At 45.4% G+C, this 18,511-nt stretch overlaps 1 protein-coding gene across 1 annotated transcript in view; it reads right to left on the bottom strand.

Moving 5' to 3' along the window:
* Nucleotides 1–18,511, bottom strand: part of LOC129697020 (coagulation factor XI-like) — a 58,839-nt gene that overhangs the window by 25,466 nt on the left and 14,862 nt on the right. Inside the window, exons 7-10 of the mRNA XM_055635217.1 lie at nt 7,091–7,256; nt 5,779–5,888; nt 2,932–3,091; nt 2,565–2,674 (exon numbers count right to left, since the gene is read on the bottom strand). Of these exons, the coding sequence (XP_055491192.1) occupies nt 2,565–2,674; nt 2,932–3,091; nt 5,779–5,888; nt 7,091–7,256 (546 nt within the window). The remainder of the gene's footprint in view (nt 1–2,564; nt 2,675–2,931; nt 3,092–5,778; nt 5,889–7,090; nt 7,257–18,511) is intronic.

The raw sequence follows: 18,511 nt of genomic DNA, 5'->3' as shown, positions 1-18,511 counted from the left end.
GTTAGTGTTTTTGCAGGTAGTGAAGGTGGTTGTGAAAGATTACAGCAGGATCTGGATCGATTGGCCAGGTGGGCGGAGGAATGGTTTATGGAATTTACTACTGAAAAATGTGAGGTGTCGCATTTTGGGATGTCGAACAAGGGCAGGACCTACATAGTAAATGGTAGATCATGTTGCAGCTGTTTTAGATGTTGGTGAGACCGCATTTAGAATATTGTGTTCAGTTCTGGGGTCAATGTTATAGGAAATCTATTGTCAGGCTTGATTCAGAAAATATTTATGAGAATGTTGCCAGAACTAGAGGGAGGTTGAGTAGGCTGGGTCTCTATTCCATGGAGCGTAGGAGGATGAGGGGAGATCTATAGAGGTATACAAAATCATGAGAGGAATAGATCGGGTAAATGCACAGAGACTTTTACCCAGAGTAGGGTAATCGAGGACCATTAGGTTCAAGGTGAAGGGGAAAAGATTTAATAGGAACCGAGGGGTAACTTTTTCACACAGAGGGTGGTGGGTGTATGGAACAAGCTGCCAGAGGAGATAGTTGAGGCCTGGGACTATCGCATAGATTAAGAAACAGTTGAACAGGTTTGGAGGGTTATCGGCCATGTGCAGGCAAGTGGGACTAGAGTAGCTGGGGCATTGTTGGCCGGTGTGGGCGTGTTGGGCCAAAGGGCCTGTTTCCACAATGTATCACTCTATAATAAATCTTACCAGTATATGGGAATTATCTTCTTACATCTACTCTACTTTGTCTCAAAATTTTGGAGTCAGTGGATAATAATGAATGCAACAATTTAAAGGAATTCTTCACATCACATAATCTACACAATATATCTTTGGAAAATAACATGCAATCAGACATGACTAGAGGACCATGACTACCCGACAGTGACAATGTGACACTTTTAGATCCTACTGTATGTTGTCATTAAACTGTTGGTTTTAAAATACATATTGGATTCACCGCGGAGCAGGCGATGCCTTACCTGGATCACCGTTTGAAGCTCGGGAGTGTTGGGCCTGCGGCAGGGATGGGGGTTGGGGCTGGGGGAAGGTAGGTGAGTGGACTGAGGCCAAGGCGATGTCTAGTGGGGGGGGTGGTGGGTGGGCAGGGGGGGGGGAGGGGGGTATGAGGACTGTAGTGTGGGTGGGGAAGAGCTGGGGTCACATGGTTTGAGGGGAATGGGGAAGACCCAGTGGAACAGCCACTGAGATTACCAGGGTTGGCTGACTAGCACTAGAACCCAGCGCAGTCAAACCCAGGGGACTGGGAATCTGCAGCGTGGAAACTTCAGGACCGGTGCTGAGTCCAGGCTGCAGGTAAGGTGACGGCTGTGGGCTGCTGGAAGGCAGTGGAGTGGCCAGGGTCAGCAGGCAAAAAGTAGGAGGTCCCGGTGGGCGGATGGTGGGTGAGGCAGCGAGGTGAGTAGGCCCCCCTAGATCTCGAGGCCCTAAGCTTAAGTTTGTCTAGCTTATACGTAAATCCGGCCCTGCTTCTTGCGTTTCTGATCATGCCGACACAAAGTGGATTAAGGAAACAAACTGTGGTACAGTGCCACAGCTGCTAGAGCTGCTGCCTCACAGTGCCAGTGACCCAGGTTCAATCCTGACCTCAGCTGTGCTCTGTGTGCATTTTGCATGCTCTTCCTATGACAATGTTGGTTTCCTCTGGGTGCTCCAGTTTCCACCCCTATCCCAAAGACACAAGGGTTTGTAGGTTAGTTGACCTCTGTAAATTGCCTGTAGTATGTAGGGAGTGGATGAGAAAGTGGGATAACATAGAACTAGTGTGAACAGGTAATCAATGGCCGGCATGGACTTGGTGGGCCAAAGGGCCTGCTTCGATGCTGTATCATTTAATAAATTAATCAAACTAAATTATTTTGCACCACTTGTTACACACAGTCCAAAATCAGTTGGAAACTAATAAGAATAATGCTCTGAATATTAACAATCTATTTTCTATTGGTGGTAGTTGACAACATCCTTCACAATTGTTCAATCCATAGCATTTGGAGCCAAAAGCGTGTCAAACAAACAGTAACAAACACCAAACCCTGGATAATTAATTATGTCACAGCAGTGCGCACCAGTAATCAAATTCTGAATGCTCCCCATTTGAGCTACTGAGTTAATTTTAATAATAGACTGGCTGGAAGATTGCAACCTTCACTGTTTCGACGAATGCAATCAACCCGGTGTGCACAATCAAATACGATCAAATAGACAAGTTGTCCTACAACTTTAGGCTGTGCACACCATATGCAAGAAGAAGAAGAAGAAGAATAGGCTAGTATTTTCCCCACTACACAAGAAAAGTCCATTAAAAAGTCTCTAATGCCGCACATTGGTTCAAGTTAGTTATAAAAGTATTGCTGCTACAATTCTTGCACATATATCCAATACACTAATTTATAACATAAATAATAATGTGATTGAATTGAGTTCAATCAGCTGTTTCAAACAAAACTCTGTCTATACAATGCGTATAGTCGTGTAGATAAAATCAGGTCCAACTCATTCATTCTGTGCACCAAAAAGCTGAGCTTGTTACTTTTTACCTTGACTTGATAATCCACATTCCTTTAAAGAAAATCCAGACACAACATTGTTGAGAAGATTAATTCTACTTGGAATTCCTTTTATACTCTTTTTCATGTGGCATATCTGACTAAAGAGAGAAAAAGCAAAACACTGAAATCACCTTAATGTTCTGACAATCCAAATAGATACATATAATTTAATCTCCGTAGACATTTGATTTTAATTCATTTTGTTTCCATTTATTTAGAGGTTGCTGAGAAAATCTCAAATTCTGTGTTGATCTATTTATACTGTTCCAATGCTCGTTAAAATCAGGCAGTTTTACCTGGCAATATAAATGTTTAAACTGCTTATGGAAGGTGATATAAAAATTTATGAACCTACCGTCGAAACGTTTCCCAATAACTTTGATTTGCATATGTGAAGAACTGGCAATTACGATCATTTGTGCACTGTTGTTGGCAATCCTGATAGTTTATTGCATCAGAATAACGGAAGTCTTCCCCCAGAAAATCCACACTCTCATAGACATCAGAAACACAGGCTGCAAAATCAATATTCAAATACTCAAATCATTTTGCTATGAATGCAAACATACCATTTGCTTTCTTCACAGAGAAATAGAGTTAAGGTGGAAGACCCTTTGTCAGAACTGAGAAGAAGGCAAAAGAAGCTTGAAAACCCTGCAGTTATGTTGACACCATCCCCTGTGCTCTATGCTGCTTTACAAGCCTTCATTGTCACCTCTTCTGTTCTGACAAAAGTTCTTCCTCCTGATGCATTCACTTTGTTTCCCTCCCTGCAGATGCTGAATATGTCCCACACTCTGCCTTCATCGACTCTTTGCTTACTTCTTTAAAAATAGCTCAGCCAAGTTCGTGGGACATGATCTCCTGCGCAAAAAGCCTGGAAGAACATTTTGCATCCAAGGATGGTGGGATGAGATGAGATAAAAGGGTAGGTGTTGTACCCCCTGCAGTCGCACAGAGAAGTGGAATGGTTGGTGGAGAAGAAAGAGCGGACAAGGAAGTCATGAAGTCATGAAGGGAATGATCCTTTTGGAAAGCTGAAAAGAAAGGACATGTTGGAAATGAAAAGAATGAAAATGAAAAGAAAGGAAAAGGAAAAGGGGTCACAGTTTAAGGATAAGGGGGAAATCATTTAGGACTAAGATGAGAAAAACATTTTTCACACAGAGAGTGGTGAATCTCTGGAATTCTCTGCCGCAGAAGGTGGTTGAGGCCAGTTCATTGGCTATATTTAAGATGGAGTTAGATGTGGCCCTTGTGGCTAAAGGGATCAGGGGGTATGGAGAGAAGGCAGGTACAGGATACTGAGTTGGATGATCAGCCATGATCATATTGAATGGCGGTGCACGCTCGAAGGGCTGAATGGCCTACTGTACCTATTTTCTATGTTTCTATGTTTCTATGTTGCAACAGCTGGCAGAATCTCATTGAACTTGTAGAAGTTTTGACTTTTTCCAATCTAATTCTATTCTGCAGAAACATGTGGTAAATCTCATTCTATCTTTGCATTCAACCATTAACCTTTTGATTGCATATTTCAATGATTACCTATTTTTACTTTGAGTTTGAGCCAATTGAATGTTTTTTCTTAAATTCCTTCATGGGAATAACTACATTCAAGCATTAACGCATGGACTGGAAAGTAATGTCAGGTTCATACAATCTCTAACAAGAGAGTGTCTCATCTACCCTTGACATTGAATCACATAACCATCACCTAATTGCCCAATATCAATTTGAAAGAAAAAAATCAGCATTCATCAGATACTCAAACAGATCAGCCGCATAAGTACCAAGGCAGGTCAGTGGCTGAGTATCCTGTGGTCAGCATCTCACCTTATGATGTCCTAGGGCCTTTGGACATTCTAGATGGCACATCTGGAGAGTAACTTCCACAGAGACCATTTGTTGGGTTGCATCACAGCTTGGTTTGGGAATAATTCTGCCCAAGACCACAACAATTTGCAGAGCATTGTAGATATAGCCCAATTCATCACAGTCCAGATGCCCCACCATCAACTCCATCTACACTTCTGCAGCCAACATCATCAAAGACATGTCCCACCACGGCCTTTCGTTCTTCTCCTCTTTCCCATTGGCAGAAACATTAAGGCATGCGCCACTCGTCTCAGGAACAGCTTATTTCCCTTTGTAATCAGTCATCTGAACATAAGCTAGGGTATAGCCCTATTCACATTTACCCCATTTCAGAAATTGGACTTTGTCTCTGAAACTGTTATTCCTCTGCAATATATTCTGCACTCTGTATCTTCCCCTTGCTCTGCCTACAGTATAGCCTATTGTACTTGATTTTGGCTTGATCGTATCCGCAGTATGTATGGTATTATCTGACTTGCATGGATAGCATGCAAAACAAAGCTGTACCTTGGTGCATGTTACAATAATAAACCTAAACCTAAACTAAAATAAATACTTTCTACTTGCCGGAATGAGCACAGCACCAACAGCTGTCAGGAAGCTCAACATTAGACAGGACAAAGCAGCATATTTTATTAGTACCCCATTAAGCAAATAAAACATTACCCATCTACCATCAGCACCTAGTCTCTGCATTGTCAACTCTCAACAAAAGGTACTGGATTTAGACACCCCAGCTTTGGTGAGAGCACCCACGATGTCCATGACCTCTACTGCCAAGGAGGACAAAAGAAGGGACAAGGATCATAAGGTCATAAGGAATAGGAGTAGATTAGGCTATTTGGCTCATCAAGTCAATTCCACCATTAAATCATGGCTGATCTATCTTTCCCTCCTAACTCTATTCTCCCCATAACCTCTGATACCTGTACTCATTATCTACAGTACCTACTGGTTCCCCTCTAATCATGCCCTCTCCTGACTTTCAACAATATTGCAGGTTTTTCATTGTCACGAAACCTACATCCTAGACTTCAGAAGTACAAGAAAGCGGCCCACTGATCTTTAGAGATGACCAATCAATCCTGCCCTGGCTGGAGGAAAGTAGGTCCATAAAATGAATGTTATTAAAATGGCTGTTGCTCATTCATGTCAAGAAACAACTTAAAGGGAAATAAATAAAGCCATGTGATTTTACATTTTGCTGGTAGCAATTAGATCCCACAAATTAATATTTTTAAAAAAAATGGCCTTTTCTCAGTTATGTCAAGCAGCAACTTAAAGGAATATATAATAAACTACTAGTGGTTTTACAATTACTTACGACTTATCTGATTCTTGCACCATTTGAGGGAAAACCCACTTACGACGTTTTGTAACTTTGTTATCCTTGACGGTGCTCCCGTTGCAGTTTGTTTTAAATAACAGTAAAATCTGGAAAATGTTCAGTCATGATGTTAGTTATAATATCCATTGGTAACCAAATAAATATAGAGAAATGTAATGAAATTCGGGGTAACTTTGAAATAGAAATCCAATTTAATTTCCCCATGTTTGGTAGTAACTCTCTTTCTCTCTCCCTTACTGGTAATAGGTAACAAATATTTCAGGTCCTCAAAATTAATTGATCTGTGCAATCATATTTGAAGCAGCCAAGAAAATCTAAACAGCCATTGAATAATATAATAATTGTTGTGGGTCGGGATCTCACAAAGAGCATTGCAATTTTGGCCAGATAAATTATTATGGTGTTGTTGATGAATGGACCAATATTATTAGAGAGAACATGAAAAATAATTATTGAATATTCTTTGATCAGCTTTAGGGATCTTTTTCATCTATTAGGAGGAAAAGACTCAATCTGAATCGTTCTCTTTCTCTACTCACCACTCAGCCTCTCCCAAAACTCTTGTCTGATATGCAAAAGTTCAGACAAGAATTTTTCACCATCCACAGTGATTGGATTCTGCAACCCACACAATGGGCAGGTACTTTCCTCATCTCACATTTGAATGTGCACTTAAATCGCAATACAATGGTAGGCTTTGGATCAATTTAGTTTCATTTAGTAAATTTAGTTTGGTTTAGTTTAGTTTAGAGATACAGCGCGGAAATAGGCCCTTCAGCCCACCAAGTCTGCACCAGCCAGTAATCCCCGCACATTAACACTATTGTACACACACCAGGGAGAATTTACATTTATAGCAAGGAAATTAACCTACAAACCTGTATGTCTTTGGAGTGTGGGAGGAAACCGAAGATTTCAGAGGAACCCCATGCAGTCATGGGGAGAACGTACAAACTCCCTACAGATAGCACCCGTAGTCAGGATCGACCCGGGTCTACTGGTGCTCCACCGCTGCGTCACCATGACGCCCACTGCACCACCGTGCCACCCTGGTAAAGGCTTAGTATAGATAGTTACTTGATGATCAGCATGGACACAGTCGGCCAAAGGGGCTGTTTAGTTCCTGCATGAATCTATGGCAAGCCCCATCACCTGCAGTTGCACCAAATTAGTTCCTTTTCTCAAGCAACAATTCAATGGGAGATTTAAATGTTCCTATCACGAAAGAGAAATATGAAGACATTTTCAGTTCAAACATATTACTAAATATGTACAATTGCTATTGTACCTTCTTTGGTCAATGTTCCATTCTCTCTCCACAAACGTGAAGAACAAACATCGAGGATGATAAGTGCATATTTTTTGACAGAAGTTTGCATCAGGTGCCAGGACCGAAGTGATATCATTTCCGGGGAAATCCACATCTTCAGAAAGATCAGTTTTACATTCTGAAACTAAGCAAAACATGACATGATTTTACAAAGCTAGGACTGCGTTTGGCTATTTGTTTATTTTTTTGTCATTTATTGATCCAAAAGTCCAATTAAATATTTATTTAAGACAACCATGAAGGGAAATTTTCAGACTTCCAAAAGGGACCAGCTTAGATCTTGGTTGGCCTGGATGAGTTGGGCCGAAGGGCCTGCTTCTGTAGTGCATGACTACCTGACACTCTGACTTCATTGGGCTCTTCTATAATAGTACTACCTCACGAACGCAAACCCTTTTAAAGAGGATAAACAACTACATTTTAAATTTAAAATGATAATTTCTGTAATCTGTATTTCCTGCAGGAATATGGCTATTTTTGAGTTAGTTATGGCTCTTAGGGCTAACGGAATCAAAGGATATGGTGAGAAAGCAGGAACGGGGTACTGATTTTGGTTAATCAGCCATGATCAACGATTTCCGCCCAGTGGCACTCACCCCTGTCATTGCAAAGTGCTTTGAGCGGCTGATCTTGGCTCACCTCAAAGCCAGCCTCCCCCCCACACTGGACCCCCATCAGTTTGCCTACCGGACCAACAGGTCTACAGAGGACGCCATATCGGCGGCCCTACACTCTGCCCAGACCCACCTGCACTACAACAACTCCTACATCAGGCTGCTGTTCATTGATTTCAGCTCTGCCTTTAACACTGTCATCCCCGCCAGCTTGATCACCAAACTTAGTGGACTTGACATCTCCACCTCCCTCTGCAACTGGACACTGGACTTCCTCACTAACAGACCACAGTCTGTTGGGGTCAATAACCTCACCTCCTCCACTATAACACTGAACACCGGAGTGCCACAGGGCTGTGTGCTCAGCCCTCTCCTCTACTCCCTCTTCACCCACGACTGCATCCCAAAGTACGGATCCAACACCATTATTAAGTTTGCTGACGATACCACGGTAGTAGGACTGATCAGCGACAACGATGAGTCAGCCTACAGGGAGGAGATCCAGCACCTGACAGCCTGGTGTGCTGACAATAACCTCGTCCTCAACTCCAAAAAGACGAAGGAGATTATTGTTGACTTCAGGCAGACCAGAGGAGGCAGTCATACCCCCATCCATATAAACGGGACTGAGGTGGAGCGCGTCTCCAGCTATAAATTCCTCGGAGTACATATCTCGGAGGATTTGTCCTGGTCCCTCAACACCTCCAAGCTGATCAAAAAGGCACAGCAGCGCCTTTACTTCCTGACGAGGCTCAAGAAAGCCCACCTGTCCCCCCGGATCCTGACCAACTTTTACGGCTGTACCATAGAGAGTATCCTGACCACCTGCTTCACGGTATGGTACAGCAGCTGCACTGCTGCGGACAGGAAGGCACTACAACGGGTGGTGAAAACCGCGCAGCACATCATCGGTGCCCCGCTCCCTGCCATGGATGCCCTCCACCAAAAACGCTGTCTGAGACGGGCTGGGAAGATCATCAAAGACCCCTCACACCCCAACCATGGACTGTTTGCCCTCCTCCCATCAGGGAGGCAGTACAGGAGCCTCAGGCCACATACTAGTAGGATGAGGAACAGCTTCTACAACAATACAATCACATTGCTGAACTCGGAGTCCCGCCGATAGATTTCTCCGGTCCCTCCGTCCCCATTGTTTAATTATTCTGTATTTTTTGATTATTCTGTATCTTCTCTCTTTCTATTTTTTTTATTTCTTTATGCACAACTACTACGGACTGACGCAAAACTGCATTTCGTTGTACTCATACTTGTATTTGTGCGATAACATTAAAGTTGAATTGAATTGTTCGCTCACAGATCCAGCTGTATTCTTGCTAAGCATGATGTTCACATCAGAAGACCCTTGGGACAAAAGCCAAAAGTCAGGGGTGTGCTGTCGAAATGTGCCACCCAGACTCACCAACCATCATTGGGATTCTACAACAAATTCAACCAGAGACCCGCGAGAAGAAATCAATTTGATCTCTGCACCACGCAAAAAAATATTGGTAAGAAGATGGCTCCAAAAAAAATTCTACTTGACCAAGTTACTAGCCATACCAATACTCACTTCCCTGTACATTGGGTACATAAAGTCCTTGTCATCTGCAATGGACAGGGCATGGATTGCAGTGAATAAATATTCCCAATATTCCTAAGGCCTTAGAACCATTGGGAAGCTCCAGAAATAGTGGACGCATAAAAGCGATAGATAGATAGATAGATAGATAGATAGATAGATAGATAGATAGATAGATAGATAGATAGATAGACAGATAGATAGATAGATAGATAGATAGATAGATAGATAGATAGATAGATAGATAGATAGATAGATAGATAGATAGATCCTTTATTGTCATTCAGACCTTTCAGTCTGAACGAAATTATGTTGCTTGCAGTCATACACAGAATCAATAATAACAAAACATACAATAAACACAAATTAAACATCCACCACAGTGAGTTCACCAAGCACATCCTCACTGTGATGGAGGCAAAGTCTTAGTCTCAATCTCTTCCCTCCTTGTTCTCCCTCTGCGCTGAGGCGATCGATCCAGGCCGAAGATGCCGCTCTCCAGTCCAGCGGACCCCCGCGGCGATATCGCCGCCACCGAAAGCCGGAACGCCGTCTCTGCTGCGAGACGGCGCGCCACAGCATCAGCTCCGGGCCGCCGCCCCCGCTCCAGGCCGCCGCCCACACTCCAGGCCGCCGCCCCAGCTCCAGGCCGCCGCCCCAGCTCCAGGTCCCGCAGTCTCCGCTCCAGGCCACCGCCCCAGCTCCAGGCCGCAGCCCCAGCACCGGGCCGCTGCCCCCGCTCCAGGTCCCGCAGTCTCCGCTCCAGGCTGCCACCCCAGCTCCAGGCCGCAGCCCTAGCTCCGGGCCCCGCGGTCTCCGCTCCAGGTCCCGCAGTCTCAGATCCAGGCCGCCGGCGAAAGCCAGAAAGCCGCACCAGCAAGTTGGGCCACCGCTGCCTTAGCCCCGAAGATGGCCAGCCTCTCATTGGTAAGTCCTGGCTGGCTCTGCCTCCGGAGCCTCGGGGTCAGTCGCAGGTTGGAGGCCGCCAGCTCTGCCATTAGGCCTCAGTGCAGACGGAGGCAGAGAAGGGGGATACAACACAAAAAAGTTGCATTCCCCTGAAGGAAGAGACAGAGAACATGTTTCACCCCCTCTAACACAACCCAACAAACTAAAACTTAACCAAAACAAGACAAAAAAAACAACAGAAAAAAGTAAAGACAGACGGACTGCCGTTAACAGCGCCGCCACTTCCGGATATGTCTAGAAAAAACTTCTAGAAATAGTGGACACATTGGTGATCATTTTCCAATGTTCAATGGATTCAGGATCAGTTCATGTGGATTGGAGGATAGCTAATGTTATCCCACTTTTCAAGAAAGGAGCGAGAGAGAAAACGGGGAATTACAGACCAGTTAGCCTGACTTCGGTCGTGGGAAAGATGCTGGAGTCAATTATTAAAGAGGTAATAATGGGGCATTTGGATAGCAGTAAAAGGATTAGTCCAAGTCAATATGGATTTATGAAAGGGAAATCATGCTTGACTAATCTTCTGGAATTTTTTGAGGATGTGACAAGTAAAATGGATGAAGGGGTGCCAGTGGATGTGGTGTATATAGACTTTCAGAAAGCCTTTGATAAGGTCCCACATGGGAGACTGGTGACTAAAATTAGAGCACATGGTATTGGGGATAGGGTGCTGATATGGATAGAAAATTGGTTAACAGACCGGAAGCAAAGAGTAGGAGTGAACAGGTCCTTTTCAGAATGGCAGGCAGTGGCGAGTGGAATGCCCCAAGGCTCGGCGTAGGGACCACAACTGTTTACCTTATATATTAATGATTTGGAAGAGGGAATTAGGAGCAACACTAGCAAGTTTGCAGATGACACAAAGCTGGGTGGCAGTGTGAACTGTGAAGAGAATGTTAGGAGGTTGCAGGGTGACCTGGACAGGTTGAGTGAGTGGGCAGATGCGTGGCAGATGCAGTATAATACAGTTAAATGTGAGTTTATCCATCTTGGTGGCAAAAACAAGGAGGCAGATTATTATCTCAATGGGGTTAGGTTAGGCAAGGGGGAAGGTGCAGCGAGACCTGGGCGTCATTGTACACCGGTCACTGAAAGTTGGCTTACAGGTACAGCAGGCAGTGAAGAAAGCTAATGGAATGGTGGCCTTCATCACAAGAGGATTTCAGTATAGGAATAAAGAGGTTCTTCTGCAGTTGTATAGGGCTCTGGTGAGACCACATCTGGAGTATTGTGTACAGTTTTGGTCGCCTAATTTGAGGAAGGACATCCTTGTGATTGAGGCAGTGCAGCGTAGGTTCACGAGATTGATCCCTGAGATGGCGGGACTGTCATATGAGGAAAGATCGAAAAGACTAGGCTTGTATTCATTGGAGTTTAGAAGGATGAGAGGGAATCTTCTAGAAACATATAAAATTATAAAAGGACTGGACAAGCTAGATGCAGAAAAAACGTTCCCAATGTTGGGCGAGTCCAGAACCAGGGGCCACAGTCTTAGAATAAAGGGGAGGTCATTTAAGACTGAGGTGAGAAAACACTTTTTCACCCAGAGAGTTGTGAATTTATGGAATTTCCTGCCACAGAGGGCAGTGGAGGCCAAGTCACTGGGTAGATTTAAGAGAGAGTTAGATAGAGCTCTGGGGCTAGTGAGTCTAGGGATATGGGGAGAAGGCAGGCACGGGTTATTGATAGGGGACATGATCACAATGAATGGCGGTGTTGGCTCAAAGGGCAAAATGGCCTCCTCCTGCACCTATTTTCTATATTTCTATATTTCTATATTAATCCATTGTTGAATTCCTAAAAAGAAATATTCACTAACAAAGTACTTCCATTGATACTTAAGATCATATACTTAAGATCAGCAATCTCTTTTGAAATGATTTTGTAAGCACCAAGTCAACGCTGACCATCTTGCATCCAATACATTCATCTTATGTTCATAAGTTCATAAGTTCTAGGAAGAGATTTAGGCCATTTGGCCCATCGAGTCTACTCTGCCATTCAATCAAGGCTGATTTATCTGTCCCTCTCAACCTCATTCTCCTGCCCTATCCCCATAATGTGACTCCTATTTATTTATATTCTGCCTAAATTCCCATAAACTTCCCCCAGATCCACCAACCACCTACACACTGGGAACATTTTACAGTGGCCAATTAATTTGCAAACCCATAAATCTTTAAGATGTGGAAGGACACTGGAGCACCTCAAGGAAACCCAACATGGTCACCGGAAGAACATGCAAGCTCCACGCAAACAGCACTATAGGTGTCAGAGGCTAGGGGAGAAGGCAGGAGAATGGGGTTAGGAGGGAGAGATAGATTGGCCATGATTGAATGGTGGAGTAGACTTGATGGGCCAAATGGCCCAATTCTACTCCTGTCCCTTATGACCATATGACCTTATGAAACCAGGATTGAACCAGGGTTGCTGATGTTGCGGGGCAACAGCTTTGCTAGCTGAACCACTGAACCACAGTGAACCACAATGAATCTCAAGATGTACATGTACAGGGACATAATTGTTCATAGTAACGTGTGTTGGGGCCAGGGGCCAATGTCCAGTTTACAAGTACCCGCAGACAGAAATCAACGGATAATGTGGACTGAAGATATTGATCTACTCAGCTTCATGGTGATGAAGTGTTGGACTGCTGCCACAAGATGGCCCCATTGAGGTTTCTACTGGTAATTGCATGGCAAGAAACTATTCCTCCAAAGTTCAAATAAAATCATGCTGCGTTTATTGCACACACCCAGGTGCAATGGAAATCTTGTTTGCAGCAACATTACAGGAACAATAGGCTCAGGCAAACAAACAGAAACAAATTAAATGAACACATTACATTTCTGAAAGAAAGAAGACTGTGCCAGACTACAATAAGCTCAGATTCATTGTCATTGTTGGGTGAATTTCAGAGGCAGAACACAACACATTGTGACTATTGCTTAGTGTGGCAGAAGCTTCTGTAGGAGTTTGATGGATAATTAGAACATAGAACAGACAGCAGTACATCACAGGAACTGACCTTTGGCCCACAATGTCTTTTTTCAAACATTTTGCAGATTAACAATCCATTCTGCCTGCACATGATTACCTGCATGTTCATGTGCCAACATAAAGCCTCTCAAATGCCACTATTGTATCTTCTTTCACCATCACCTCTGTGAGCACATTCCACACCCACTACTCTGCATAAAAAACCTTGCCCTGCACATCTTCTTTGCCACTCTCCCCTTAAATTATGCCCATTATGAACATCGACGTCTCCAATTTCAGGTAACCCTTGCTTTCTCCCTCTTTCCCCTCCCCTTTCCAGCTGTCCCACAGCCCACTGTTTCCGCCTTTTCCTTTCTTCTTCCCGCCCCCCCCATCCCCTCATCAGTCTGAAGAAGATTCTCGGTGCTGCCTCTCCCGCTGAGTTTCTCCAGCATTTTTGTCTACCTTCCATTGTTCCAGCATCTGCAGTTCCTTCTTAAACAACTCATTATACTTTGATAAATGGCGGCGCGCACAGTCGCAGCGGCCCCTCGGGAGATAGTTGGAGCTTTTAAAAGTGAGTGTTGTGTGTCTTGTCCAGTCTGTCCAAGATATATGTACTGCAGGAACATGCTCCTTAACATCGGGGCAAACCACGGTAGTAGTAAAGGCGCGTTTTGGTGCGATTTAGACCAAATACGCCGCTATGGACTTCTACTACTGGCTGCGAGGCCGAACATATCGGCCGCAGATATGACTACGACCGGAGAGAGGAGGCGAGAGAGGAGGAGGAGGAGACGCAAGCGGTGTGAGAGGAGGCAGAAACGGGGTAAAAGAGCAGGCTCTTACGTGAGGCGGAGACGGGGGAAAAGAGCAGGCATTCACGCTAGGCTAACAGCCAACCCCACCCGACCTGCAGTGCCCTCGCTTCTCCTCTCTAATGTCCGCTCCCTGGACAACAAACTCGACGAACTGCGTCTTCTCAGGACAACATACAAGGATATACGAAACTGCTGTGTGTTTGTTTTCACTGAATCATGGCTCCACGGCAATATCCTGGACACGGCAATACAGCTGGAGGGAATGACATCATTCCGTGCGGACAGAGAGGCAGCTAGCTCTGGTAAGAGCCGAGGTGGAGGCCTGTGCTTGTACATAAACAAGGACTGGTGTGTGAACGCTACGATAGCCGGGAAACACTGCTCTCCGCTGATAGAATTCCTCATCGTGAAATGTCGGCCTTTCTATCTGCCGAGGGAATTCTCCATTATTTTTGTTGTGGCTGTATATGTTGCACCAAGTGCAAATGTAAATTCTAAGGCCAAAGAAGCACTGGGAGCCCTGCATGACGCCGTCAGTGAGTTCCAGACCAAACATCCTGATAGCTTCATTGTGGTGGCCGGGGATTTTAATCACACCAGCCTTAAGACTGTGCTCCCAAAATTCAAGCAATATGTGGATTTTGAGACCAGGGGAGAGAACATCTTGGACTTGGTTTACACCAACACCCCAGAGGCTTACAAGGCAGCCCCACGCCCTCACCTGGGCCACTCGGACCACATTTCAGTGTTTTTAACACCAGCCTACAGACCTCTGCAAAAACAAGTCAGAGCGGAGAGAAAACACACCAGGGTCTGGCCAGAGGGAGCAGCCTCAGCACTGTAGGATTGCTTCCTGCACACTTACTGGGATGTGTTCAGGACAGCAGCATCCTATGATGACCTCATCAACATCGAGGAGTACACAGAGACTGTAACCAGCTACATTGCCAAGTGCACTGAGGATGTCACCATCATGAAAACTTTCACTGCACGTGGAAACGAAAAGCCATGGATGACAGCAGAGGTGCGCTCGCTGCTGAGGGCTCGTGATGCAGCCTACAGAGCCGGTAACACAGCCGCTCTCCGATCCACCAGGACTGCACTGGAAAAAGGAATCAGGGCAGCGAAACGTGCCTTCGCGGGGAAAATCCAGGGACACCTCTGCGACACAGGAGACACCAGGAGGATGTGGAAGGGAATCGAAACACTGACGGGGTACAAGGCAAGGCAGCAGGTAACCGACACGGACACTTCTCTCCCAGATAAACTGAACAACTTCTTTGCACGTTTTGATGCAGCAAACACCACACCCAAGAGGAGAGCCAGCCCCTGCCTACAAACCGACCAGCCAGTCCTGACCATAGACACAATGGACACACGGAGAATCCTGTCTAAGGTCAACCCGTGGAAAGCAGTCGGACCCGACAACATCCCAGGACGTGTGCTAAAGGAATGTGCTGAGGAGTTAGCAGATGTGCTAACAGACATCTTTAACATCTCCCTTAGTCAGGCCATTGTCCCCACATGCCTCAAAACTTCCACGATAATCCCCATAGCGAAGAAACCAGTGGTTGCCTGCCTAAATGACTACCGCCCTGTCGCCCTGACCCCAATAATAATTAAGTGTTTTGAACGCCTGGTGAAACCCCACATTACTGCCAGCCTCCCCTCATCGTTAGACCCCCTACAGTTTGCCTATCGCCCCAACCGCTCTACACAGGATGCCATCTCTACCACGCTGCACACAGTAATCGCGCATCTGGAACACAAGAACACATACACCAGAATCCTGTACATTGACTTCAGCTCAGCGTTTAATACCATCATCCCACAGAGACTTGTGGAGAAACTAACCCTGCTGGGCCTCAACACCACCCTGTGTCACTGGATCTTGGACTTTCTGACAGAGAGACCGCAGTCAGTCCGTGTTGGCAAGAACACTTCAGGCTCGATCACGCTGAGCACCGGCTCCCCTCAAGGCTGTGTGCTCAGCCCGCTGTTGTTCACACTGCTCACACATGACTGTGCTGCCAGATTCAGGGAAAATAAAATCATAAAATTCGCGGACGACACTACAGTGGTGGGACTCATCAGTGGAGATGACGAAACAAGGTACAGGGAGGAAGTAGAACAACTGGTGGACTGGTGCGGCAAAAATAACCTAGAATTGAATGTCGACAAAACTAAGGAGATGGTTGTCGACTTCAGGAGGGCGCAGCCAAAGCATACACCGCTCAACATTAGTGGCACTGCAGTGGAGAGAGTGGAGAGCATAAAGTTCCTCGGTGTGCAAATAACGGACAGCCTCACCTGGTCCAGGAACACCACTGGGACCGTCAAACGGGCCCATCAGCGACTGCACTTCCTGAGGAAACTAAAACAGGCCTCACTCCCCACCAACATCCTCAGGACTTTCTACAGGGGCACGGTGGAGTCTGTACTCACGTACTGCATAAATACGTGGTACTGCACCTGCAACTGCTCGGACAGGAAGGCTCTGCAGAGGGTAGTGAGGGGAGCAGAGAGGATCATTGGCGTCTCCCTACCCTCGGTACAAGAACTGTTCCAGAGCCGCTGTCTGAAGAAAGCACAGAGAATTGCCAAGGACAAACTGCACCCCCTCCACATACACCTGGATCTCCTGCCATCAGGCAAGAGATATCGAAGCATCAAAGCCCGGACACGAGGCTGCTAAACAGCTTCCTACCACAGGCTGTGAGGCTGCTAAACAGTCACTCTGCACCCACAGTCACTTGACTTGACTCTGCGGCTGGCACGGACACTTTAATACTGGCACTGGCCACTCAAATCAGCGGCCCCGGACATTTTTTATGATTGGTTTATTGTATTTTAACATTGTGTTTTTTTTTTTTTTTTTACCTGCTTTTAACTATTTATACTGTTCCATCAGGGACTGGATTGTTTTTTAGTGTTATTATGTGTGAAGTGTTTTAAATTTCATGTGCGATGCTCCGCTATTCACTGGGAAACGTCTTTTCATTTTGCACTGTAACAACTGTTGCTTGCAAGATGACAATAAAGGTTGATTGATTGATTGATTGATTGATTGACATTTTCACACTGGGACAAAGTTTCTGACTGTCTACCCTCTCATAATTTTATAAACTACTATCAAGTCTCTCCACTGCTCGCATGTTACCTCCACCCATCCTGTAATATGTGAACGAAACTGCACACAATACAGCAAATGCAGCCTAAACAAAGTCCTATAAAGCTGCCTTATATCTTCCAGCCTCTTATACTCAATGTCCCGACCAATGAAGGCAAATATTGGTAATTAGTTACGGGGACAGACAGGAGGTTCTGCAACAGCAATGAGACTCCAAGATGGTGTGTAGTCTCCTTGGTCAAGGGTCCAGGATGTCTCAGAGCAACTGCAGAACATTCTCAAGGGTGTGGGGGGGGGGGGGGGGGGAGCAGAGCAGCAGCCGGAAGCTGTTGTGTACACTGACACAAATTGCACAGGTTGAAGAGGCGCGGAGTGAATATAGGCAGTTAGGCTAAAGTTTAAATAGCATTACCTCAAGGTCCAGCTAGTGCTACTCTGCAGGGTTTAAACAAGATTGGCAGGGGGACAGGATCCAATGCAGTGGTGGGGAAGGTGGGAGTCTATAATTTGGTGCAGAAGTCAATGAAAGCACATCCAGCAGACAGGACAGTTAGGATTACGGCAGGGTTTGAGGAATGATGGGTCTTATTGATGCACTTATTATTTAAATGCTCGAAGCCTGACAGGTAAGGAGGATCAACTCAGGGCATGGCTAGTGCATACAACCGGGATAACATCGCCATTACAGAAAATTGGCTATTGGAAAGACAGGATTGGTAGCTTAATGTTCCTGGGTAAAGGTGCTGCAGTTGAGGTACAGATTGGAGTAAAAGAGGAGGGAATTTTGCTTTATTGATTAAGGGGAACATGGCAATAGTCCGAGAAAACATTATTGGTGGTCACGGTGGAACAGCGGTTGAGTTGCTGCCTTACAACAAATGCAGCTCCGGAGACCCGGGTTCGATCCCGACTTTGGGTGCTGTCTGTACGGAGTTTGTACGTTCTCCCCGTGACCTGCGTGGGTTTTCTCTGAGCTCTTCGGTTTCCTCCCACACTCCAAAAACGTACAGGTTTGTAGGTTAATTGGCTTGGTAAATGTAAAAATTGTCCCTAGTGGGTGTAGGATATTGTTAATGTGCGGGGATCGCTGGTCAGCGCGGACCGAAGGGCCTGTTTCCGCACTGTATCTCTAAAACTAAAACTAAAAACTGTAGGATAGTCCAATGAGGCTTTTAACGTGGATCTGAGAAATGAAAAGTGGGTGATCACCTGCTTGGCAGTGTACTATAGGCCCCCAAGTAGTCAACAGGAATTAGAAGAACAAACAGCTGGGAGATTGCGCACAAC

Source organism: Leucoraja erinacea, chromosome 1, assembly GCF_028641065.1.
Source record: "Leucoraja erinacea ecotype New England chromosome 1, Leri_hhj_1, whole genome shotgun sequence".
NCBI classification, from domain to species: domain Eukaryota; kingdom Metazoa; phylum Chordata; class Chondrichthyes; order Rajiformes; family Rajidae; genus Leucoraja; species Leucoraja erinaceus.
The sequence above is the reverse complement of the archived record's forward strand: the minus strand, read 5'-3'. Positions and strand labels throughout refer to the sequence as shown.